Source organism: Notolabrus celidotus, chromosome 7 (assembly GCF_009762535.1).
Source record: "Notolabrus celidotus isolate fNotCel1 chromosome 7, fNotCel1.pri, whole genome shotgun sequence".
NCBI classification, from domain to species: Eukaryota; Metazoa; Chordata; class Actinopteri; order Labriformes; family Labridae; genus Notolabrus; species Notolabrus celidotus.
Window position 1 is genome coordinate 4,583,821 of NC_048278.1, and position 25,181 is coordinate 4,609,001.

The window sequence follows — 25,181 nt, forward strand, 5'->3', positions numbered from 1 at the left end:
CATGTATCGTCGAACAGATAACCTTTCTTACGTTGTCTCTCTCACCATCTCAAACTCGCTCTGAGGGGCGCGGTCCTCTTTGGATCAAGTCCTTTTAAAGCTTCACTGTTGAAAAGGGACGCCAAGACTGACACCAGATCAGCCTCAAAGACCACCTCTCCTCCCTCCTCCTCCTCCTCCTCCTCCTCCTCCTCCTCCTGTTTCCTGCACGGCGTTGGCAGCCATTGTTGCCTCCGTCTCTCCTCCGCTGTGGGGGCTTTCATCACTGTGCAGACTGGCTCCACAGCCTCCATGCACGCACCGGTTTACAAAAGACTTCTCTTAATGCGTGTACACGAGTCTGTGCGTGTGTGTTTCTTTTTGTGCAGAGGCTTTCTGCACGAGTGGCCGAGCAGTGGCGTGATGAATCGCTGTGGCTGCGGGCTCCCTCGCAGCCGTGATACCCACGCCTAAGGGGGGGCACGGATCACGTGACTCGCACACAAACAGAGCAGAAATAGCCGAGGACCCAGCTGGCTTTGATTTCTCCAGCGTTAGAAAGCTTCAGAGGAACACGGCAGAGTCCGTCCTCTATCTGCAGCGAGCAGGGTTCCTCTAAACGTTGTTGCTTTGAGGCGTTTTATTGTGAAAGGAAAGAACAGAGATGATGTCATCAGGATTAGCTTGCCGAGCTAACGAGGCTCACACTCTGCTCTCACTTCAGACTCTCAGTACGCTGCCCTGTCGTGCTGCGTGTACACCATGTTCTTTCTCCTGCAGCGAGCGAGTCCCGACAGGAGAGTCTCTGATCTCACAGGGACTACGGGTGTTTCCAGGACCTAGTCCAGGACACGTTCCTCTGTAGTGAGAGACGTTCACTGTGTTTGTCTGAGGTGAGGGGTTGGCTGGGTGGAGGAGATTGTCTCTGAGCTGAAATCTTTACAACATATGTAACCAAACAACACAGATCGAAAACAGAAATCACAGCAGAGCGTGATACCTGCTGCTCACCTTGACCTCCCTCAGACTCTTTAAAGGAACAGTCCGCCTCAGGTCAAAGTTTAACTTGCACCAAACTTTCTGCAGTTCAACCGTAGATTTCTTCTTCTTTCATCTTTTACCTTTTCCTTTGTTCTTCATCCTCAACATCGTCCTCTCGTCTGTTCTTACCGGCCATGAGAATTGAAGCCAATGCGGAAGTACTAAAAACTGCAGTTCCTCGAGGCTGGCTCCGGAAGTACCGAAAACCACATACACACCAATTTAAAGAAGCCGATCTCTACAGCAGAAATAAACATGTTTACAGCCTGGTTCAAAAGACGAGTGTAGCCTAGATAGCTCATCTCTTGGCACACACTGTACAGGGGGTGAAATTTTTCATAACATGGCAATTTCAAGGATATTGGGATTCCAAGTTTTCCATTATGAGAGGCACAGCTGACTTGATTGACAGGCGGGAACACTGTAGCTGTTTGCTAGGAGGCTCAAAGGCCGCCCCTTTACGTCACACTAGCTCGACAGCAGTTTTGTTGAGTTCAACATTTCCAATATGGCTGCCACGCCACCTGGCTTCAAAACAGTGCTTCATAAACAGATGAGTGACGTCACAGATACTACGTGCATTACTTATACAGTTTATGGTTCTTACTCTCCTTCTTCTTCTGTATCCCCTTCCTTTTTACTTCAACTTCTTATCCACCATCTTCTTCTTCTTTTCATCTCCATCTTTCTATTCTTCTACTTCTTGGTCCTCCCTTATTTCCATCTTCTGTATCTACCTCCTCTTTGTTTCTTTCTTTTTGCTCATTTGAATATAAAAAAATTCTGTTCTTGTAGTTTTTAGTTCGAACCCTGTGTGAGTGTGAGAGCACTGTCTTCCCCGTAATCTTTTCCTCCTCTTTGCTAAAGAAGATGTTTATCTATCAGCTTGGTCGTTGTTTACTTCCGCTTTCCGGAACCTGAAATTCAGCCATGCCTGACCCAGCAACCTGCAGACCAGATCCACCAGATTAGACAGACTACAGACTACCTTCAGAGTACGTACTGTATACTACCTTTGTAGGAAGTATGTAGCAGGACATTTCAAAAACAGCCATCATCGAAGTTGGCCTTTCAGCATTTCCAACATGGCGGCGTCCGTCTCTGAGCTTCATAACTTCTCTTCTGAAACAGTGTGTGACATCTAAATCTCACACTACTACACACGTCTTTGCAGAGACTGAGCATGGCTGTAAAATGTAAACACATGCACTACGCCACGTCACAGAAACACAGATATAAAGATCGAGATGCTATTGATTATCGAATAGTATTTTGGCTTGAAATGCCCATCCCTAGTTTACCCTTCACTGTTGTTACGGACTGAACGTCACAGGTAGAAGAAGAAGAGTTTGATGTTAGCTTAATGTTAGCTTAACGTTAGCATTGAGTAAACTTACGTGTTCAGAGTCAGCTTGGATTCAAAGCTGCGTTGGCTGCAGGCCGTGAATCAGAGTTTAATATCTGGACTCATCAGAAGCTGCTTTAGTGTTAGTCTCACTTGTGCCCGACTCGTGGCGTGTCAGAGGCTTACTGTAAGTCAGAAACGTCTCCCCCTGCCAGACGCTTCATTAGACTTCTGATCAGGATGTAAACGTGCACATGAAGGACGTGCATGTGAGATTGATGAGCGTTAGCAGAGAAGCTAAATCCAGATTTCCTTCAGCCTGACGTTTGTTTAGACTGGAGTGTTGGCAGCTTCATCAGGCCTCTGGGCTCTGACTCTGCAGCTTTAATTACTTACATGTGTCTCTGCTAAAAGATTCTCTAATGCTCCTTCATTTCTGACTAATCATCCTGTAAAGTTCTGTCTCTTCATGCTGGCTCATGCTCAGCTGCGAATTATCCTCGAATCAGTTCGAGCTCTGCAGGATGTCGTCCTCATCTGCTCACTGCTTATAAAACCTGTTCCTGTGGACTGCTGGGATCAGACTCTGGTGGTTAATGTTTGTTTGGACACTCCATCTGAGGTATAACCGTAGATCTTAAGACCTACAGGACTCATTATCAGACCGATAAGCTCAAATGTTGATTATCAGGTGAAGAAAAAAGCAGTACAGGGTCTTTAACAGCTCCAGGTTTTGATCCTCTCATTCTGCAGTCAGTGTTTGCTGCTCGTACGGACATGCTCTTCCTGTTGTTTTATTCTGCTCGCTCTCTCCTCATCCTGATGTTTTCGTCTCTGAGTCGTTCTGACTGAATCCCCGCCGGCCCCTCTGAGCCTAGCAGCACGTGTTTGGCTGCAGTGTGTTTCTGTCTGAGCTCCACAGACCCACTTCCCTGCTTCTGCCGCTCTGAAATATAGGTTACAGCAGGCTTTAGTCACCCAGTGTGCGCGTCCACACACACTCTGCAGAGACACACACGCGCTGCACAGCGGTTCAGCTGAGGCTGGCTGCTCGTGCGAGCTGTAATCTGATGTGGAGGTTTGTGTTTTCCTGCTCTGGTGGAGGCAGTAGGGGCATTAGAGGAGGGATGTGCTGGAGTATTCTGGGCTGTGGGATGCTCTCATATTTTATAACGAGGGAGAGATGTTCTCTGAGCAGATCCAGGACAGACATGTTTATTTTTTCATCCACATCTGTCTGATCTAGAAACCTCATTCTGACTCTGAACCCGTCTTCATCTCTCTCTCTCTCTCTCTCTCTCTCTCTCTCTCTCTCTCTCTCTCTCTCTCTCTCTCTCTCTCTCTCTCTCTCTCTCTCTCTCTCTCTCTCTCTCTCTCTCTCTCTCTCTGAAGTGGTTTAATGTCTGAAATGATCCGTGCACTAATGTCACAGCGGCTGTTTGACCTCGTCTTAATGCGGACTCAGGATTTATAATTTAACCTTTTTAACTCTACGTACTTTCTGACCCTTTAGTTTGTGGATGCAGCTGAACTAGTTTGGCTCTTCTTCTGTGGTTTCATATCCTCTGACTGTGGTTAGACCCTCAGTGTTTCATAAGGTCATTGAGAGCCACTGGGTTCCTGCAGACTGTCGGGTCAATCTGTTGCCAAACTTTGACGCGTGGCCCAAAATAAAATGCAAATAAGCGTGTTTCTGAGGAGAGTTTAGAGATCTGATGGGACCTTTGTAAGTCAGATTTAAAGAGTGGGCTCAGACAGATCAGGGGAGAGCTGACGGTGTGCGTTAGAAACCTGCCAAGCGGCTCGTCCTCCTGATCCTCGGTCAGTTTCCTGTTTGTGTCACGATCAACCTTTTTAAAGACGAGTGAATCAAGCACTCATGTTCACCTGATCTGATTCACGTCTGTCTCTGACATGATCGTTAGAAAAAACAGGGGCCTCGCAGATTGTTGCTAGGGGACAGGATGGTAGATATCGGAGGTGTACAGTGACATGCTCTGCACTCTTGTTTCCATGACAACAGGGACGAGGAGGCAGCATCTCCAGGGTACCAGTGATGAAAACTGCATACCTGATGGAGTCTATCTGGTGTCCGTTTTGGTGTCTTTGTATGAACCTTCATCAGGATCAGAAACTCTGCTCTGAGGCTGAGTGATGGTTCAGCCTGTGGAGCTTCACAGCGTGTTGTTTTCAGTCTGCATGAAGGAGGGAATGTTTGTACACACTAACAGTACACACTGTTTATCACTCTGCTGGTTTGGGGCTGTAGCTGTGTGTCATCCTGAAAGTAGGTCATGTTAAAATGGTTAGATAACTGTCCTCATGTGGGAGTAATGTGTGGTCACTGCGGTCTATCTGGTATCTGCTGTCATATTTAATGATTACTGCTAGGGATGGGTACCTTTCACATTTGAACCGATACAGTACCGATGCCCGGTACCTGGGAAGTGGTATCGGTACTGAACGGTTCCAATTTTCTGTACTTTTGTGTGTTTATGTGGTAATAAATGTTAATAAAATCTCAATTTTTTTAAATTTAACATATTTATTTCTCAATATATAAAATGTAACAAATATATCAAAACAACATCCAACTGTTTGTATATATACATTTCTTCAACATGAAAACTCTTAACTATAATTAACTACAACTTAATAAATTAACTAAAACTACACAGTGTTTTTTCTTAATAATGCAAAAAATTAAGACCCAGCTCTATGTACTCCTATTCCTAAATCTTGTGCTTCAGCAGGTGCTTCCTCAGGTCAGAGGTATTCCCCCCGCTGGCCTTGCACTTCGTGTCACAAATATTGCATCGAGCATAATCTGCATCGCATTTAGAAAAGTGGAGCCACACTTTCAAGTGCTTTCTATCAGCCATGCTTGCTTTGATGATTGATCCTGCAGCTGCTGACGTCATTGCAGTCTTATGCGTGCAATGCTGTGTTCATGTTAGGCATGGAAAATCGCCTACTCTTCCACTCCCTCACAGTCACAAGGATGAGTTTACGTACCGAAACATGGTACTGTTTGATTTGACGTGAATCTGTACTCAGTAGTACTGACGGAATTCGGTCGGTACCTATAAAAGTACTGACTTCGGTACCCATCCCTAACTACTGCTTTATTGATGGATGTAAGGGATAATCTATGGTTAGCAGGTTGTGAAATGAGACTGACCCTGATTTATCCACAATGATTTTTGTATAACGTTTTTAAAAATAGTCCCAGTGATTCCTCGTCAGGGATCGTTCCATGGTGATGGATTCTTCTCTGCCTGTTGCGGTGGATTGAACATGAAACTGTCCTCATTCAGCTCTCCTTCTTCTCTGAGCTCTGCGGTTCACACACCTTTAAAAAGAAACTAATGTCACAACTTTGAACCCTGCTGCTATTATCACCACGGCTCATGGTTTAAGTTTCTTTGGAGAGATCACTAACCTATAACAAAACAAACAGATAAAAATGAGGTACATGTATGGGATGATGTGGTGAACAAGTGTTTATGTTCCTGACAGGGTGAGCAGAGAGAGGTTTGTCTGACTCTGATCTGACCACCTGCTCATGATACATTATCCCTCATAGGACAAACATCTCCCTCCAGAGTGAGACAACCACATGTTGTCAGGGTCCTGCTCAACCTGTCAGGATTCGTACATAACCACCCCTTCACTATACAGTATCGTGAGTGTTACCTGTTCACCACCTAAAGACATAAAGAGGCTGACCCTCAGATGGTTTTAGGATGATGTATTAAACTCGTAGTCCCTCTGATCCCTCGGCTGGTATGTATTCCAGCTGGCTACTTAACTTAACGGATAATTGGATCTGAATCGAAGCTTTGAGGAAATCCAGCTCTGAGTGTCCCATAATCAGAACCTCTGCTGGATTTCCCTCTCCAGAAACTGGATTAAGTTATATTTGTGTCTGCTTCAGGGATCTGAACGCAGCAGATAAAGGAGATAACAAGCGTTTAGACTACCTGCAGTGTGTGTGAGTGCTGAGCCGTCCCCGTTAGTCCCGCTGTGCTGGCACACTTTTTCGTCCTGCAAACACAAATACAGACGAGTAATCCGGCGTTAATCTGGATCAGAGAAGGCAGCGTTTAATTTGGCCTACAGCCGCACAGTCAGACCGCAGGTTTATGCCGGTTCAGTTTGTGGAAACGGAGCAGAGTGTGAGGCGGCTCCAAAGATTCGAGTCTGAGGGGACAGGCAGGGTTTCAGGATTAGTCTTCATCCTCAGAGTTTGGGAATCAGGAGAGACATGACAAATATTGTTTAAGAACTTTTTAAAATGAAGAAATAAAAAGAGAAAAAAGAGAAAAAATTGACAAATTTTAAGCCAAAAAAATCAGCATTAACAAGAAACGTAAAGTATTTCCCCTTATTTTCTTAATTTCTTCTTCTTAATTAGCTCACCATTATTTTTGTCTTTTGTGCTAATGCTAATGCTAGCTGTAGCTGCTTCTTTGTTATTCGTTGGGATGTCGACTTTTCAGGTGACTTATATAATCAATCGTGTGTTTAAACCTGAGGACTTTGCTCCTCCTCTCTGAATTCTTGCAGATCATGTTTGTAAACTGAAATCGTGTTCTCTTCTGAAACGGTGAAAAACATCCACACTGGTGACGCCACGTTTCCTCTCTTGTTATCTCGTTCTTCTTCTCTGTTTTAGAAAGTGTAGGCTTGTTGAGAACTACGTAAAAGCAATTATATTCAGGCGTCTTAATTAGATAATGCAGGAATATTTAATATGATATTCCAATTTTAATAAGCTTCCACTCCTCCTCCTCTTTTATCCTCCCTCCCTCTCCTTGTTCAATTCTGTTCTGGTTTTAAACTCAGCAGAGAGACCGATCACGAGACTGGTGCAAATAAGAAGTCTCACACCATCCATCACACGACCCTCATGACAGCTATCTTACCCTGTACTGAAGCAAACTTATGACACACCTCTGCCTGCTCCCCTCCTGTGTTGTGCTCTGCCTGCTCCCCTCCTGTGTTGTGCCTTGCCTGCTCCCCTCCTGTGTTGTGCTCTGCCTGCTCCCCTCCTGTGTTGTGCTCTGCCTGCTCCCCTCTTGTGTTGTGCTCTGCCTGCTCCCCTCTTGTGTTATGCTCTGCCTGCTCCTCTCTTGTGTTGTGCTCTGCCTGCTCCCCACCTGTAACCTGCTCTGCCTGCTCCCCTACTCTGCCTGCTCCCCTCCTGTGTTGTGCTCTGCCTGCTCCCCTCCTGTAACATGCTCTGCCCACTCCCCTCCTGTGTTGTGCTCTGCCTGCTCCCCTCCTGTAACATGCTCTGCCTGCTCCCCCCCTGTGTTGTGCTCTGCCTGCTCCCCTCCTGTAATGTGCTCTGCCTGCTTCACCCCTGTCTGACTTGCTCTGCATGCTAACAGTGTTGTTTCTCTCTCAGTCTGGGCTCAGCAGCTCTGCATGACTCCCTGGCAGACCCCAGGTACAAAACACCATCACCTGCTCACACAAACACACACACACATGCACACAGACACACTTCATGCATTTGCTGAGTAGCAGCTCAGGAGGGAGGTATCAGAAGAACTTGTAGTACAGCTATGACACAGATTTCACAGTCCTCTCAACAGCAGCAGCAGCTGGACGTGATGGAGCCACGTGTTTTTGTCCATCTCCTCCTTCAGAGTACAAAATATTTAAAAATAAGATCTGTGTTAAAAAACTCGAATCCTCTCTTAAAGCATGTTTGGACATAATCTTAAACGTACATTTCACCGTCTGAGTTTGTATACACCGTGTGTGTGGTACATTAATGCAACATGTTCTCACCTCCTCCTCGTCTCTCTGCACCCTGCAACATGTTCTCACGCTGCATTCATGATCAGAACATGATGTTCTGCTAACGATGTGCCTCACTGTGAGATCCATGAAACTGTCTTTAAATCGAAACTGAACCAACCAACAAACTCTTAAAGAGACAAGCAGCTGACTCCTGCTCGTTCCTCAGAACAGTCAGGATGTGTTTGACTCTGAGCCTCTCTGTGATCGACGGCCCTTCAGACACGTCAGATGAGTCTCTCCTCACCTCGTCACCTAGTCACTCTCCTGCTGATCTGCACAGCACTCAGATCCATTGCAATTAAGTTTGACCTTTCTCTTCCTAACCTGTGTGCTGACATCACACACACACACACACACACACACACACACACACACACACACACACACACACACACACACACACACACACACACACACACACACACACACACAGCATGTCCTGCTCACTGGCTGCCAGCAGGTGGCAGCATCTTTGAGAGTGTGTGACTTCGCCTCACAGAGCTGTTTCAGATCAGTGAGGCAGAAACACAGCAGCACCACATTATTGAAAGCTGTGTGTGTGACGCTTTGCGGAGGACATTTTTATTTACTGTGGCTCGTCTGTATAAATGTTGGATCTCGTTCAGTGAGTCCTTCCACAGCAGGTCAGTCATAAACCGGAATCACAGAGAGCTTCTTCTGGTGTAACTCTGAGTTTCTGTAGCTTCCAAAAAGGTTTTATTAAAGTTACGTTCACATTATTCAACATTATTAATAATCTTGTATATAACACGAGGAAGAGTTGGTGCTTTAGTGTTTTTGATTTAAGTGTTGTATTTTACTCTCTGATGTGTTCGGCCTGCCTATTTCCCAGCCTGAGCCATGAGCACTCATGTCAGGAGCAGCATCATCCCCTCACATTCTTCACAGATATTCAAACAAACTGAAATAAAGAACAATCATAAGCTGAGTAACTTCAGTAAATCCTGAAGGGAGAAGTTTGTCTTCCACTCTTAGACCCTCAGATTCACAGTACACCGACACTCTCATGGTGCTGCAGGATGCTCTTATCTTCAGGCCTAGGACTGAATGTCTGCTAAGGAAACCTTTCGCACGAAATCTTAAATTATTCAGAGGTGGAGGAGCAGGTGAGGGCTATCTGAGGGAGGAGGGCCTGTCAGGTGGAGCTGAAGGCTGCAGTAAATTTAAATGACTGATGAATGTACACACGTATGTACCTGAGTGTGAAGACATTATAGAACTCTTTACTCCAGACTCCGAGGTCTGCACCAGGGTTTCTCTCCTCAGTTTAAGTGTCAGATCAAAGAGGTCGGGTTAAAAAACATGGTAATGTCCCTTTAAGGTTTACCACACAGAGTGAGGGCTTGTTCCAGTCAGGGGGCGGAGCTTCAAGCTGTTAGGATGACGGACAACCAATCAGAGGTTGAGAGGGAGAGAGTGATGAGACACTTAAAAGGAGAGGAGGAGAGGAGATGTGTGTGTTGATCTGTAATTGCCTTGTGTCTGGTAATGCACTTCTTAATGCACACTCAGGGTCCATCACACACACACACACACACACACACACACACACACACACTCATGCACTGACTGTCCATCATTACCACGCATTCCCATGATGCATCAGTCTCAGCCTCAGCAGTCCGCAGGGCGTGTTCTGGTTTACTGGATGAGAGTGAATGTGTGAGTCGTGTGCAGGTTGTTTATGTTGTTTGTTTGTTGTTGTTGTTTACATCCTTTATTCCGTGTATCAGCCTTTATCTATTTCTGTGTTTGTTTGTTTGTTTGTTTGTTTGTTTGTTTGTTTGTTTGTTTGTTGTTGTTGTTGTTTGTTTCTCAGAGGATGAGTGAGCGGCCGGAGTTTCATGTTGTGACCCTGCTGTGGTCTGTTTTTCCTCTTAGTTCGTGGTGTAACTGAGTCTGTGCCGAGTGTGTGTGTGAGTGTGTGTGTGTGTGTAAGTGTGAGTGTGTGTATGTGTGTGTGTCACCATGTTAAATGTCGTACCTGCCGCACGCACACTAAGAGGTCGTCGTTCTCTTGCAGTGGACAAAAACAAACCCCGGGAGGCTCCAGCGAGACCATCCAACAGCAGCAGCTCACAGGGAGCAGCGCCCCCTGCAGGAGGAAACAACCAGAACCAGCAGCAACCTCCACCTGACCTGGTAATGCTCTTCCTCTTCCTCTTCATCTTTAGATACGGAGCTTTAGGATTCAGACACGGCTCAGTCAGGGGCGAGACAGTGTTCTCCACAACCAGGCATAAAAACTAGACGTTTGTTAACCATGAGTCGAGAGCAGAGAGCAGCGTACGTGAATTAATCATCAAATTACTTCTTTATTTTCATTCTCTCCTCTCCTCTTCCTCTCAAGTTAAAGGATAAATAACCTCTGTGTATTATGAGATGTTACCCTTTGCTTTGACTCATTGATAAAGCGTGTCAGCTCCCGGACAGACGGACTATCTTCAGTCAGTAAAGCCGCGTTGAGGCTGAGGTCGAGTCAGAATACTGAAGAAAGTCTTCCTGCAGACAGACCTCCTCCCAGTCAGATTCACTTTAAACTGAAGCTGATGTTCACATCATCAGAGTCTCAGGCCTCAGAGCCTAAGGACTTAGGACTCAGAGCCTCAGGACTCAGTGATAAAACTATAAGAGCGAGTTGCTGGTCTTCCTCTGCCCTGATCTGTCGTTTGTCTCAAACTAAAGGTTTTGGTTCCCAGTGAACTATTTGAAGTTACAGATACAGCAGAAACATCCTACCCGGTTAAGGCAGAGGTCAGAGAGACCCATGACCTGAGAGGGAACGTTAACTCTTGTGAAGTCTGGTGGTTTTATGATAGGAGACGTCTCAGATTCAGAAAGTCTTTCTTTAGAGGGATCTTTTTCACAAAGTCAGATTGTGACTTCTGTCCCTGGTTTAATTAAATAAAGGATGCTTTATGTGGTTTTTAAAGGACTCTTTGATGCGGAGGAAGACCAGCAACTCCTAGAAATGCTTTAAAACTCAGCCCTGGTCTGAAGTGTTCTGGTTCCTCTTTAGACCTGTTCCATATTTATAACATGAACCCTTTCTGCACATGGATCCGGTCTCTCCATCTTAACTGAAGAACTTCTGTGTTTTTTGTTTATTACAGGCACCAGACGTGGTGAACGCTAACACCCAGGTAACCCCAGTCCCTGTTCCTGAAACCACCCACACCCCTTCAGGAACCACTGGGGCCCCTGGTCTGGGGTTTAAAGCCAGAACAGGATCCCGATCCAGCCCCAGGACCGGGTCCCGTCTGCAGAGCGCAGCAAGGCCGGCCTCAGGCGGAGCTGCTGTCGTGTCGGATGTGACGGTGCAGACCAAACCAAACCAGAGCAAAGAGCAGGCGGAGAAGAAGAACCAGGCCATCACCCAGCTGAAGAGGCTGCTGGTCCAGGGGAACAAGAGGGCGGAGGCTCTGGCTACAGTCATCCAGCATCTCTTCACTGAGGTACGACGCTATTTGATGTTTACCTACAGATTCACAGGTTAGATTCTGACAAAAAGAAATCTCAGAGGCTGATGAAGACCAACATCAGTGTGTTCGATTTAGTAGATCACAGCCTGACGAGTTCAGCTCATCTGGTCTGAGATTTCAGGGAGCAAAAGAACAACACTAAAAGAGGTTTAAAAAATAATGAATTGTGGTATCATAAAAAAACTAAATGTTATACAGACATTATTATTTATTTACACTTTTTAAAAAATGTATTTACACTTTTTTAATTTATTTGGTTATTACCACTTTTTTTAAATGTATTTGTTTATTAACACGTTTTGATTTATTTATTATTTATTTACCCTTTTTTATTTATTCATTTATTTAAACTTTTTTAAATTAATTTATTAATTAACTTTTTTTATGACAGATTAAAATGTGAATTTTCAACTTGTAATTATTTCAATTTTTAACATTGTTTCTTGTTGTTAAATAGAAAATAAAGGGATAAGAATCATTGAGGTAAATATATATGACAAAATAGTTATAAATTAAAAAAAAACTGAGTACTCAATTAAATTAAATTAAATATATATATAAATATTTGAAATGAAAAGTGAAATTGTATCTATCTTTATATTTAGTTTATATTTTAATATCTTAATCTTTTAAATTTGATCTTATTTTTCTGTATTAAACTTATTTTTTAAGTAATATCCCATTTATTTCCTTTTAATTCCCCCAAAACAGGAACTAAGTTTTCTTAATATTAAGAGATAAATCTTAATGTTAGTTCTCATCTTGTTCATGAAAACAGCGTGTTATGTCATATAAATTTATACGTCATTAATGCACAGTCAGGTCCCCTGAGTGTGTAACCAGGGCTCCATCAGGTGATCTGAACCTCACCTGTCGTCCTGTGTGCTGAGAGGGCTTCTGTGTCTCTGTTGGATGTGGCGGCTCGGTGTCGTCCCTCCTCTCCTCCTCTCTGGATGAGTTTGAACACGTTGGTGTGTTTTGGTGGAGGGGCTGAAACACTCGTTATCTGCTCTCCCTCCTTCCCCTTTGGCGAAATAAAGCACAGCCTGTGATTAAAGCCTGCTGGAGCTGTTGGTGGTGATGAGGTGGAGATTCTTTTTAAGGAGCTGAGACACGGAGAGCGGAGGAGTGGAGGTGTAACGGCTGTTTGTAGGCGGAGGTGTAGAGGCAGCAGAGAAAGCGAGCACCAGCCTTTAACAATAACCAGATACAGAGACACGGAGACGAGCTGCATCCTCCATGCTGCTGCTGCTGTGATGGAGGAGCTGCTCTTTATTCAGGATCACACTGAGTGTGTGTGTGGTGCAATCATAAACATCTCCTCCTGCTCACTGCGGCTCATGAATATCAGGATAACTAGTCCTAATATAGACGTGGGCGTCAGTGAATCCCGTCCCGGTCCGTAACAGGTCGAACGTTGATGCTGATTGGCTCATTCGGGCTCCAGGATGTGTCGGTCTCAGAGTCCTGGAGCTCAGAGGCTGCTGGGTAAATGTTTGCTCTGTGATTAGAGGGACGAGTGATCCTCTGTGAGGCGGCGACCACGTGATGTAAACCTAAACACACACAGACACATCAGTGGAGCCATCAGAGGTCTGTGTGAGCGCTCAGCAGACGTGTGTCCTCACCCTGAACTGTCCTCCTGTTTCTGCTCTCCATGACACGAGCAGAAAGCAGTCCTGTCTTCACCTCAGGAAAACTGGAGTTCATTTAACCTGCTTCACATCGTGACCATCAGTTTATCAGTATGCAGAGTCAGATATTTGAGCCTCACTTATTTTTTACAGCGTGTCAGACGAGTGTTTCTCTCTGAGTGAAAGTGGCTTCTTATCTTTAGTACAGCCTGGTATCGTGTGTGTGTGTGTGTGTGTGTGTGTGTGTGTGTGTGTGTGTGTGTGTGTTACATAACCCTCAGTGTTGTCCTTGATAAGAAGAGTTTTGTGAGTTTGTTTTTTACTTTGAGACCACCTGAGAGAGAGAGCAGAGACGGATCCCGCCTGCTCTCCTGGTTATTGATGAGTCTGATGGTGTGCTGCAGAGGGGGAGGTGACGGGGGGAGGGATGGATAAAAGAGAGGGAGGGGTGGAGGAATGCAGCAGCTGCAGGTTTAGCCCTGAAGCTCTTTGACTTTGAGATGATGTTTGTGTGTCTTTATCTGAAGCATGAAGTCAGAGTTATCTAATCTAAGCTACTCCCTCTGAAGGCGACAGGTGAGGAAGACCTGCAGAGCTGCTTCTCCTGCAGGGGGTGCGTTTAGTTTCATGGGAGTGTTAAAGTGCATTTTGACCAAGAGTGTCAGGGTCTTTTAGCCCCCAGAACTACTTTCCCCTGAACTAAAAGGTTCCTGTGCCCCCATTGTTGTCTGCGTTTCGGCCGCGGGCTGAAGTCCCGGGTAGATTGTACAAATCAGGCTAGTGACGTATGGGACAAAAAAAGTAAATGCACTACACCACCAGACCAGTAGAGGGCAGTAAAACAAAGAGGAATGCCATTCATCACAGATGACACCATAGAAGCAGATGGACAGGCAGGTATCATTATGAGCAACACAACAGTTAGCCTGTTAGCATGAAGAGACTCAGCTGGTCTGTTTTAGATGGTGCTATATTTCATCACAGATGGATTCACTGAATCAACACGTGAGAGGAGATAAGCGCGATTAGCAAAGACGTTTCAACATGGCTGTAAAATCCTTTTGAACTCAAAAAGCCGTGGCAGAGATCGGCCGGTTTTTTGGTTTAAACAGCGACCCTGTTAACTGGAGACTTTCAGCCGGATGCATCCCTCATAAACGTCTTTAGACGATCATTAAATATCTGATGAGGATATTTTGAAATCTTAATAAAAACTAAACTAGTTTGCATTCCCAGGAACTCCCTCTGTGTTTCAACAGCTGTGTAAACTCCACAAACACTGACTCGTTCAGCTGAAGGTCTCCAGTTTACAGGGTCACTTTTAAAACTGTAACACCGGGAGAGACGCATTCACGGTGGGCTGAGAGAAGACTACTGTTACAAGCTTCTAAATCAAGAGAGTCACAGCTTCTTCTTTTGAAAAGTACACACACATACAAAAAAGATAGAACAAATAAAAACACTGAGGTTAATCTAACAATCAGACAGGTTCAGCATTGCAGGCTCTGCATCCGAAAGCCCCGGGACCTTTGAAAAGTACTACCCTCCTAGCAGGGGCTTTTTAGGGGGGAGATTATCTACCCCTGAACTAAATTTAGACCCTGGGTCCTCTGGTTGAAAAACGACTTTAGTCTGGGCGGGTGGGGTCTGAAGAATCTGTGTTGGGTCGTCCTTTGTTTCTGAATGTGTCGTATAAAAACAAAGAAGCTCAGGACGGAGACACCCAAAGAGTTTCTGTGAAAGCAGGAGTTTCTGTTTTCAGCTTTAAATCTCTCTGCTGTAGATTCAGTGTCATCCTCAGCTCTCTGGGAATCTCTTTCTGTATCTATCACTCTCAGATTCTGTGCTCGCCCACTGACAACAGTCTGATCAGCTGTCCTGTAGCTTAGCTTGTAGCTGTTAGTTCAGATTCAAAGTGCAGATTACTTTGAGCCATCTGAAGTGAAATGAAGCTCCTAGGTGTCAGTAGCTGCAGAAGCTTAGCTACGGTGTGCTGCAAGGACAAAAAGCAAGGGATTAAAACATATAACACGTTCATTGCATTACAATTAACTGCTGATGAAGAGTCTCATCGATCAGGAGGCTCAGTAATGGTATAAATAAAAACAATGATCTTGTCCTCTGATCAGACCCACGTTCATCGTCCCTGAGAGGGGATCTGATCTGAGTTTGAAGCAGAAACTGGTTTTCATTGTGGCTCCAGAGTCTGATCAGAGCAATGTGAGGTGTTACAGTCGAGTTATATAAAGACTAATCTGACCGAGGAAGAGGAGCACAGCGTTAGATAAGAGTCTGAGTGAAGACAGACGCCTTAAAGACAGATCTGTGAGTGAAGACAGATAACAGGAGAGATAGGAAGAGAGGAAGGAGGCGCTCGCATTCCTCCAAACATACAGCAGGAGGAGGAGACGAGGGAGGAGGACGAGGGAGGACAGGGAGCTCTGTGGTGAACAGGTTGAGAGCGGGAGGAGGGGCCGAGTGAGCAGAGAGAGAGAGAGAGAAAAGAGAGAGAGAGAGAGAGTGCCTTCAGTAGGAGGGCAGAGAGAGAGAGTGATCGAGAGAGGGAGGACTTAACAACAACAGCAGAGGAGCACGTTCCCCTGAAGTGTGTGTGTGCGTGTGTGTGTTTTCATTCACGGAGACTCCATGGGCTCCACGGCCAGCAAAGCTCACTCCAACCCAAGGAAGGCCTCCACTCAGCGCCGCAAGAAGAAACGCAAGGTGTGTGTGTGTGTATGTGTGTGTTTTGGTCTCTGTGTCTCTGAGTGAAAGCCGGAGCAACTCTGAGCAACAACGTCAGGGGATTAAAGGTTTTACCATCAGGTCACTTTCCAGGATCTTAGCAGAGGGAGTTTCAGGATCCTGGGTTGACTCTGGGATCACATTAGCTGCTGAGTCAGCCTCACCTGGACCCTGAACGCCTCAACCTGGACAGCGGGGGCTCGAACCCTCGTCCTCCTCAACACGCTGTCCGAGGATCTGGAAACATTCCTTGCTGTCTCTGCTGCCTCACTTTACTCACCCTCAACAACAGATGGCTTTTATGGCTTTGTGTGTGTTTGTGTGTGTGTGTGTGTGTGTGTGTGTGTGTGTGTGTGTGTGTGTGTGTGTGTGTGTGTGTGTGTGTGTGTGTTTCCATTGTACATTGTAAATTCCACTGCTCCTGTTGGAAGACTACTGTGTGTGTGTGTGTGTGTGTGTGTGTGTGTGTGTGTGTGTGTGTGTGTGTGTGTGTGTGTGTGTGTGTGTGTGTGTGTGTGTGTGTGTGTGTGTGTGTGTGTGTGTGTGTGTGTGTGTGTGTGTGTGTGTTTGTGTGTGTGTGTTTGTGTGTGTGTGCTAGCAGAGGTAAATGTTATGGTTATTTAATGGATTATGGAACAGAGCAGAGCAGAGCACCTACACTCATGAAGTCCTCATGTTTAAGAGTGTGTTTGTGTGTGTGTGTGTGTGTGTGTGTGTGTGTGTGTGTGTGTGTGTGTGTGTGTGTGTGTGTGTCTGTGTGTGTCTGTGTGTGTCTGTGTGTTTGTGTGTGAGTGTGTGTGTGTGTGTGTATGAATTAGTGAAGATTATTTCTTGAAGCCTATCTGAAAACATTAGACTTTAGTTTTATGTACAGGCTCAGAAACCCTTCCATCAAAAGTCTGAAGAGTCCTGATCTTTAAGAAAGTCGTGGTCGCACCGTTTTCAAGTCCTAAAGTCCGGCCCACATTAAAAGAGTTTTAAAACCTGCAGGTGACAAACTGTGAGAGAGTTAGTTCTTATAGATCGTCACAGCTCACACGATTCACCAACAAGTCATCAGACTTCACAGGTAGCAAACATGGTGGACGACAGGAGCGAAGTGTTGCTAGCTGCGAAGCTTCCTGGTCCATCCGTGTGTCCTGCTCAAGCGGCAACCTCCGGTCTAAAAATATGAGTCCAATGTAGAAGTGCTACAAACTGCAGTTCATCGAGGATCCGATTGAGGCTGGCTCCGGAAGTATCAGAAACCACATACACACCAATTCAAAAAAGACAATCTTCACAGCAGAAATAAACATGTTTACAGCCTGGGACAAAAGACGAGTGTAGTCTGGATAGCTCATTTCTGGATCGGCACACACTGTAGGGGTGGATTTTTGTCTAATGCAGTAATTTTGAAGATATTGAGATTATGGGTCTTCCAACGAGAGGCACAGCTGACTTGATTGACAGGCGGGAACACTGTAGCTATTGGCTAGGAGGCTCAAAGCCCGCCTCTTTACGTCACAATCGCTCGACAGCAGCAATATGGCTGCAGCTGTATATTGGCCTCAAAACAGCGCTTCAGAAACAGATGGGTGACGTCACGGATACTACGTCCATATTTTATACAGTCTCTGCTCCTGCTCCTCTCTCTGTCAGCATGTTTCACAGACACGTTGTAGAAGCACTTGTGTTGTTGCCAAAAATCAACAAGTCAGTCCTCCGTCTCTGACGTCCAGCTGACTTCATACTTCCTGTTTACTGTTGTCACCATGGCTGCTTCCCTCTTCAGTCAGCCTGCTTCCTGATTGGCTGTAATTTCATTCCCTGTACAAATCCACAGAGAGTGAGCTCAGCTGTCCTCATGTTTTATGTTAAGGGTTTAAAATTGGTGCAGCAGTAATCTCCTGAGCAGATCCAGGGAGGAACACAGTGCTCCGTGGGAAGTTAAAGGAGAACTCTTTTCGCTTGATATTTTTCACCAGATTTGGAGGTTGGAACGACAGATAAGAGCTGCTCTGCTCGAGTCGTGAAGCTGAACTGTTTGGGCTGTGCTGACAAAGTTTCAGAGATCAGATCGAATCCCTCTGGTTTTAAAAGAGAGGTTCCTAAAGCAGACGTTCCTCTGCTCCCTGTGAATCATCCATACTCTGAGAACAGAAACACCATGAAGCTCAGGAAGTTTTAGCCTTGATAGGTTTGATTTTCTGTCTTTTTGTTTCTACTGTTCACTGAGTTTCAGACAGTTTTCAGTCTCTCTGAGTCCATCAGATGAATATACAGATCTCTGAGAGCACAGACTTTGAACAGATTGGTTATCCCTTATCTCTGATGAGAACATGTGAAGGTCAAATTGTGAATATGTCAGACATCAGACTCCAAATATTTGGTGCTCCTCTTTTCGTCTCATACTTTGTCTTGCTTTACAAAACTGCAAATATTAAACTTTTCACAGCGCCATGTTTCTAACCCTTGTATGCAACCTCAGTCTGACCTCTTCTTCTTCTTCTTCTTCTTCTTGTCTCTCTGTGCAGCGTGAGGAAGTCTTTAAGCAGAAGAAGGAGCTGTCTCTGGAGCTCACCAACCTCCGAGATGAGCTGGGTAAGAGACTCTCTGTGCACACCTGTCCATGATCCTAAATGTGCATTCATATGCCTGAACACGCTGTATCTCTGCTGTATTTGCATGACACATACACACACACACACACACACACACACACACACACACACACACACACACACACACACACACACACACACACACACACACACACACACACACACACACACACACACACACAAAGCTTATCAAGGCCAGGTCAACTGCCATTCAAAACCTGGTGCCATAGTGACGTGCAGTTGCTCCTCACAGCTGTCAGCATGTCTGCTACATTAGGAGCTGCAAACCTGAGGTTCATCAGAGTTCTGGATTTATGATACTGAACGTTTAATGACCTCCTGATGGATGATCAGATCATTGCTCATGTTTTTACGCTGATCCGTCACACTCAGCATCCTGTTGTGGAACAGACTGTGAGTGTGTGTAGAGAACACATCATACAGGGCAGGGAAAGTCTGCAGAGGAGAAGTCCTCGGTCTCTACCTGGAGGAAGGTGATGCTTCAGCTTGGGGTCTCTGATCCACTTCATGCTGAATCAGCTCTCACCTGTCCTTCTTGTGCTAATGCTAACTGCAGCTACACCTTTAATCCTTTTATCCCCTTGATGACGACACATCAGCGGGTTAGTAAGTAAACGTTCAGAGCTCATCATATTCTCGCTCCTAAACAGAGAGGAAGTGATGAAGCTTGGCTGATGGAGGCGCTGCTTTATGTTCTCAAGAGTCAGGAGTAGGGCTGGGCGATAATTCAATAACAATAATTATTGTGATATCATTTTTTTAGATATGAATTTGATAAAAAATTAAATATAAATAAACATGTAATTGCACCACCGGCCAGTAAAAAGGGAGGGGCCGCTAGTGAGCTTTAAACGAGAGTTGGCACCCAACATTAAACAGAAGAAGTAGACGGCATTGAACAGCCAATCATGTCGCAGGGTGAGAGGTAGGCGGGGCTTTAAGACGTTTGGAGCAGAATGTAAACAGCTAAAACAAGCGACAATGAAGAAAACTGAAATGCTACTAGCTCTAAGCAGAGTTGTTACTCTGACACTGAGTCGACGCTGCGTTAACTATTAACTAAATACACTTTGTTAAATATACTTTCAGGATGTGGGGAAAGGAAGAGCACAGAGACAAATTCTGCTGTGCATTTCTTTTTATTTCTTATTAAGTTATATTTTTGGGCTTTTTGCCTTTATTTGTTAGGACAGCTGAAGAAAGACAGGAAATATGGGGAGCAGAGAGTGGGGGAAGACATACAGGAAATGGTCTACAGGCCGGGAATTAAACCGGCGACCCCTGCGACGAGGACTGTAGCCTCTGTATGTGGGGTGCTTAGACCGCTAGGCCCCCAGCGCCCGACTGTGCATTTCTGACACGTTTAATGTCCACCATGACTGTCTTGAATAACATTGATGCATTCACTGCACTGTGGGAAACAACATCAATCTACCCTTAACCCTTAGTAATCTTAAAGGGTGTGCACAACTCAAAACAATACTGTATTAAACTGATACACAGTACACAATTTTATGTATATTTGTTGTAAATGTAAATCAAAATTATGGAAATAACCTCAACCTGAGAAAAATAAGAATCTACAAACTAAAACTTCACAAAAATCTCATCTTACATTAAAGACCTGCTTCCTGTTAGCACCGTCAGAAACGATGGATTCAAGAAGTTTATCAGAAAACTAAATCCAGATACAAACTAACAAACTGTCTGGTTTCTTCAGCTTTCACTCAGGAGCAAAGATATGACTTTAAATTTAAATGAAATAATGATTTGATTTTTATTGTGATAATTATCGATATCGACTGATATGAAATATTTTATCTTGATAACATCATTTTCAATATCGCCCAGCCCTAGTCAGGAGGCTTTAGAGAGGTCGTTGTGAGAGCTGTCAAAGATTCTCTCTGTGCCATGATCACTTTCTGAAGTCTCACGCTGCAGGACCGTCCGACCCGTCAGAGATTAAAACAGAGACTCTTACAGTTTCTATTTGAAGCTTCAGTCATCACTGCGTCTGTGAGAGTGATGATTAAACTGTACTCGTGTTTGTGTGAGCCTCACATGTGAACATGATATCACAGAGTAACCCTCGTCGCTCTGCTGTGGTGGAAAGTTGAACATAGTTACAAAAGAGGATTATAATAATCCTACATAATGTCACCTGAACTACCTGGGGGCGTGCAGAAAACTATTAACAACAGTTTCCATGTTAGCGTGTGTGTATGTGTGTGTGTGTGTGTGTGTCTGAGGTGTGTTACAGACTTTGGCAGACTGCCTCGTCGCCACCATTAAGACAGGTTTTCAGGTGTGATTGTTACAAACAATGCAGACGGAGGAGAAGGAGCCGAACATGAATCGTTTGATCGTGACGATGTTTCATGCACGTGGCTTTCAGAGCGACGGATGTTTCCAGATTTCAGAAACACTCCAGGTCGTGATCTTTAGTTTCTGTGACGAGGATCAAAGCTATCTGAAAGTCACTCTCTGCTTTATTCTCTTAAGACCAGCTGAGGGTTCGTACGGGAGTGACAACACCCACACACACACACACACACACACACACACACACACACACACACACACACACACACACACACACACCCACACACCCACACACCTCTACCGTCTATTTACACTAAGACTGTACGGTTACACACGCTCTCACACAGAGGGAGGGGCAGAATGGAAAACAATCGGTTGGTATTTGTCTTTGTTTGTCGTCGGTGATGATGAAGCCAATTTGAGGAGAGTCTAACGATGAAAGGAACCTCACAGTTCTAGTTTTTAGAATAAAGATCAAATCTGTATACAAGTAAAGTGTCTGTGTTTGGGGGAATGAGAGCTGAGCGGACGTTAGCTTGTTCAGGATTTTTGAGGGACAGATTTCCCCCATCCAACCCCGGATGGAGGGTCTGCACGCAGAGCATGGAGCCGAGTTATCTCCAAAACTCTGATCTCCTTAAAGAAAGTACAAACCCAGATATCAAAACCTGGAAAGACTGAACAAACAACACATGTTAAATCTAGGGTTGGTAGCCACGGAAAACTAGCATGAATTTGAATGTAGCATTTCCGCAGGACTCCATCTAACCCCCCCTCCCCTCGGAGCTCCTCCAAAACGACGCCCCCGCTCACATGCACGAGCGCTGCTGATTTAGGACTTTATGATGGTGACTGATTCAAAACTGGTCCTCAAAACATCGTTTGTGATTTGCACTACGTCAACTCATGTCTCACTCAGCGGTTAGAAAAAAGCAAAACATTCTCATAGTGAAAGTTAAAAACACAAACAAACATGAAATGTATGTGCAGGAGGCGGGCAGAACAGCAGGATAGGATTTGATTGGTTTCATCATTTGGCTCCTGATGGCAGGGATTGGTTGGTGTTTTCCCAGGTTTACTCCGGCTGTAGATAGCGGCTGTTTTTCACTCTTTTTTAAGAACACATTATGTATTGATTACCATCAGGACAGAAAGATCATTTTAACTAGTATAACAAAAAGTGTATCTAAATCTGACTACCAACCCCAGCTTTAACAGATGAGCTTTAGATGAAACCAGGCTGTGAACCTCAGAGGAACAGAGAGGAGTCTGATTCTCACATTTTAAAGTCGGGCGTAGAAACTGAACCCGTCAGACTGACTGATACTGCATCGTGTTTGTTTCCTCTTTCTGAATGGTTGTCAGATATTTGTGCATTGAGTAAAAGGTCAAAGGTTATCGTGGTTGTATTCATAGATATGATGGCCGCTCACACACACACTCAGAGAATCAAAAATAACCTCCTGATTTAAATACGCGAGGCGCACCCATGCACATGTGCTCCTCATACCACCATAAATCTGTCTGCAGTACACACACTCAAACTACCTGCGGCCCCACACACACACACATACACACAGCTAAAGAGTACACACTGTTCACCCTCACTTTCTCTCTCTCTTCACTTTCCCTCCGTCCATCATTCGTAAAGCTTCGACTGTAATCTTTTCTTTACTGCGTGTTTGACCTTTGGCTCGTCTCTGTACACACAGAGCTGAGGAATGTCAGCAATGCAAAGACCCCTGCTGTCAGCACACACTCTCACACACACACACACACACACACAAAGAGCTGTCTTCCTCTTCGTCTGTAGCTGAACAGGAACAGCCAGTTTGAGTCTCTCAGCCTGGTGTCGGCTGGTTAATGGTTTTCTTGTGAAGGAGTGACTTTAACCTGGAGGATCCGTCCCTGAGTGAACACTTGAATACGTCGGTGAGAGTGCTTGTAAGGTCTGAAGGAGAGGAATCTTAGTGATTTATAAAAGTGTTGATAAATAGCCGTCAGATTGAAGCTGAGAGTTTGATTCATCGTTAAGTGAAGAGTCAGACTTCAGGGCAGCAGTTAAAGTCTCTTCTTCTATGATTGATGTTTGCAGCAGATATTTCTTCCTGAGGCTCTTCAGAGTGAAGACAACAACGTTAAACATTTTCTATGAGCGAGGAGGAATTTAGTCAAACATCACAGATTCTTTAAAACCGTCAAATCAAGTTTCCCCTGTTTCTCTGACTCGTCCTGTCTCTTTTAACTTTTAACTGATTCTCTCATGGCTGATGAAGAGAACGCCATGTGTCCCTCTCTCGTCCCCTAAAGTGACCCTCTGACTGTTAACCCTGAAGTGATGTCATCCCTTCACGCTGCCACCTGCCCTCCACCTGCTGTTTCAGAGTGTGTTGTCGGGTGTGTGACAGAGAGCGAGTTTGTGTCTCAGCTGTCATTGGCTTCGTGTGTCCGTCAGCACAGCGTCAGGCGCCACGCTCGCTCTGTAGAGCGCCATTCAGAGAGGAGCGACACCTGTCCTCTGCAGCCGGCTGTCACCACACACTTATATAACACCGGGTATTAATGGAGTATGAGTGTGAGTGTGAGTGTGTGCGTGTGCGCGCGTGTGTGTGTTTCTGATCACTAAAAAGACTTCTCTTTTAATTCTGCGAGCTGACACGCTGCAGAGGCGTTTGTTTGTGCAGGTGCTCCCCTCACCTGGATACCTCAACAGATATCTCAGACTGTAGGTGGACATAAATCAAAGTAGCGTGTGATGACGGGGAGGGGTGGATGGAGGGAGTGATGGAGGGATGGAAGGAGCGTGCATGTGCTTGTGAAGCTCTGATTTAGTCGTGACAGGAATGAGTCCTCTACATTCCTCTGAGCTGACATGCAGATGTTTTCAGGGCCGGACCCCGAGTCTGCTGTGAGAGTGGTTCAATTGGAATGTGGCACACACACACACACACACACACACACACACACACACACACACACACACACACACACACACACACACACACACACACACACACACACATACACTCAGAATCTGTTATTGGTTACCTGTTCAGACACTGCCTGTTCCCGGCATGTCTGTGCTGACATGATGTGGTGGTATGAATTTATTGGTGCGTGTTGTTGATCCGCCTTCAAAATAAAAGTCTGATTATGACTCTTTATGACCTGATATGATCTCATCCAGCTGTCACTTTAATTTAATGTAACCCTGTTAGTTATTTAATGATTCAGACAGATATCCCTCTGCACAGTCTGAACTCTCCCTTTTCTAATATCTCATCAATCTGACATTAGTCTCTCTGGCCCGACAGCTCCACATAGAACTTCTTATTTTAGGATTAACCGTCCAGAAATAAAGATTTAAATTCTCATATTTAGTAGAAATATTTATTAAAATAGAGAACGTGTGATCAGCTGTGTTTCACTTCAGGGGCTTCTTCTTCTGAATGCTGAAGTTTGAGTTCTTTCTCTTGTTCCTAATCTCTTTAAGCGTTTTTGTTTTTAATGTTGCTAAAAAGAAAGTTTTCCTTTAATCAAATCAAATCAAGTTTAATTGTCGTTTTGTTCATACCAGTGTAAAAAAACAACAAAAGAGCATTTCCAGGAGATGCCCTGGAAACGCTCTTTTGTTTGTTTTGTACACCTCTTAAGGTTAAAGGTTAAAGGTTTACCAGCGTGCAGAGGGACAGACAGCACAGAGCATGCAAACAATGTTACAGAAAAACACGACGGAGAGAATAAAAGATCAGACACAACAGTTTGAAATAAAATAACTCCTCAGTTAAATCAGTTATCAATCAATGATCATGTTTCAGAATGAATGTGAGCTGTGATTTAATATTCTAACTTTCAGAACTTACTGTCTGGTTTCTCCTCTACTAGTTTCTCCTCTCCTCTCCTCTGTTTGAGGCTCTGTTTGGTTTAAGGCCCTCGGGGAAGGCGTGCGTCAATTTATTTTTGGGCAAAAAATAAATTGATGCACGCCTTAGTGAACTTTGTGTCGGGGTTGTCTACATTAGCCATCTGGCTGACAAAAACCAGCGCCTCGGTGTGGGCAGTCTGCAGCCGGTGCCGGTGCTGAAGGGTCTGCTGAAGGCCAGACTAAAGATCGAGCATCTTTACTACAAACTGACAGACAATCTGCAGACTTTTAGGCACACGTGGGCCATCATGG

At 44.9% G+C, this 25,181-nt stretch overlaps 1 protein-coding gene across 4 annotated transcripts in view; it reads left to right on the top strand.

Moving 5' to 3' along the window:
• Window positions 1-25,181, top strand: part of LOC117815675 (microtubule-associated tumor suppressor 1 homolog) — an 81,499-nt gene that overhangs the window by 49,509 nt on the left and 6,809 nt on the right. For 2 of the 4 annotated variants that reach the window (XM_034687528.1, XM_034687529.1), the window contains exons 8-11: window positions 7,779-7,820; window positions 10,224-10,342; window positions 11,314-11,655; window positions 18,575-18,641. In XM_034687528.1, the coding sequence (XP_034543419.1) occupies window positions 7,779-7,820; window positions 10,224-10,342; window positions 11,314-11,655; window positions 18,575-18,641 (570 nt within the window). The remainder of the gene's footprint in view (window positions 1-7,778; window positions 7,821-10,223; window positions 10,343-11,313; window positions 11,656-18,574; window positions 18,642-25,181) is intronic. The other 2 variants (XM_034687530.1, XM_034687531.1) reach the window with 1 other exon arrangement.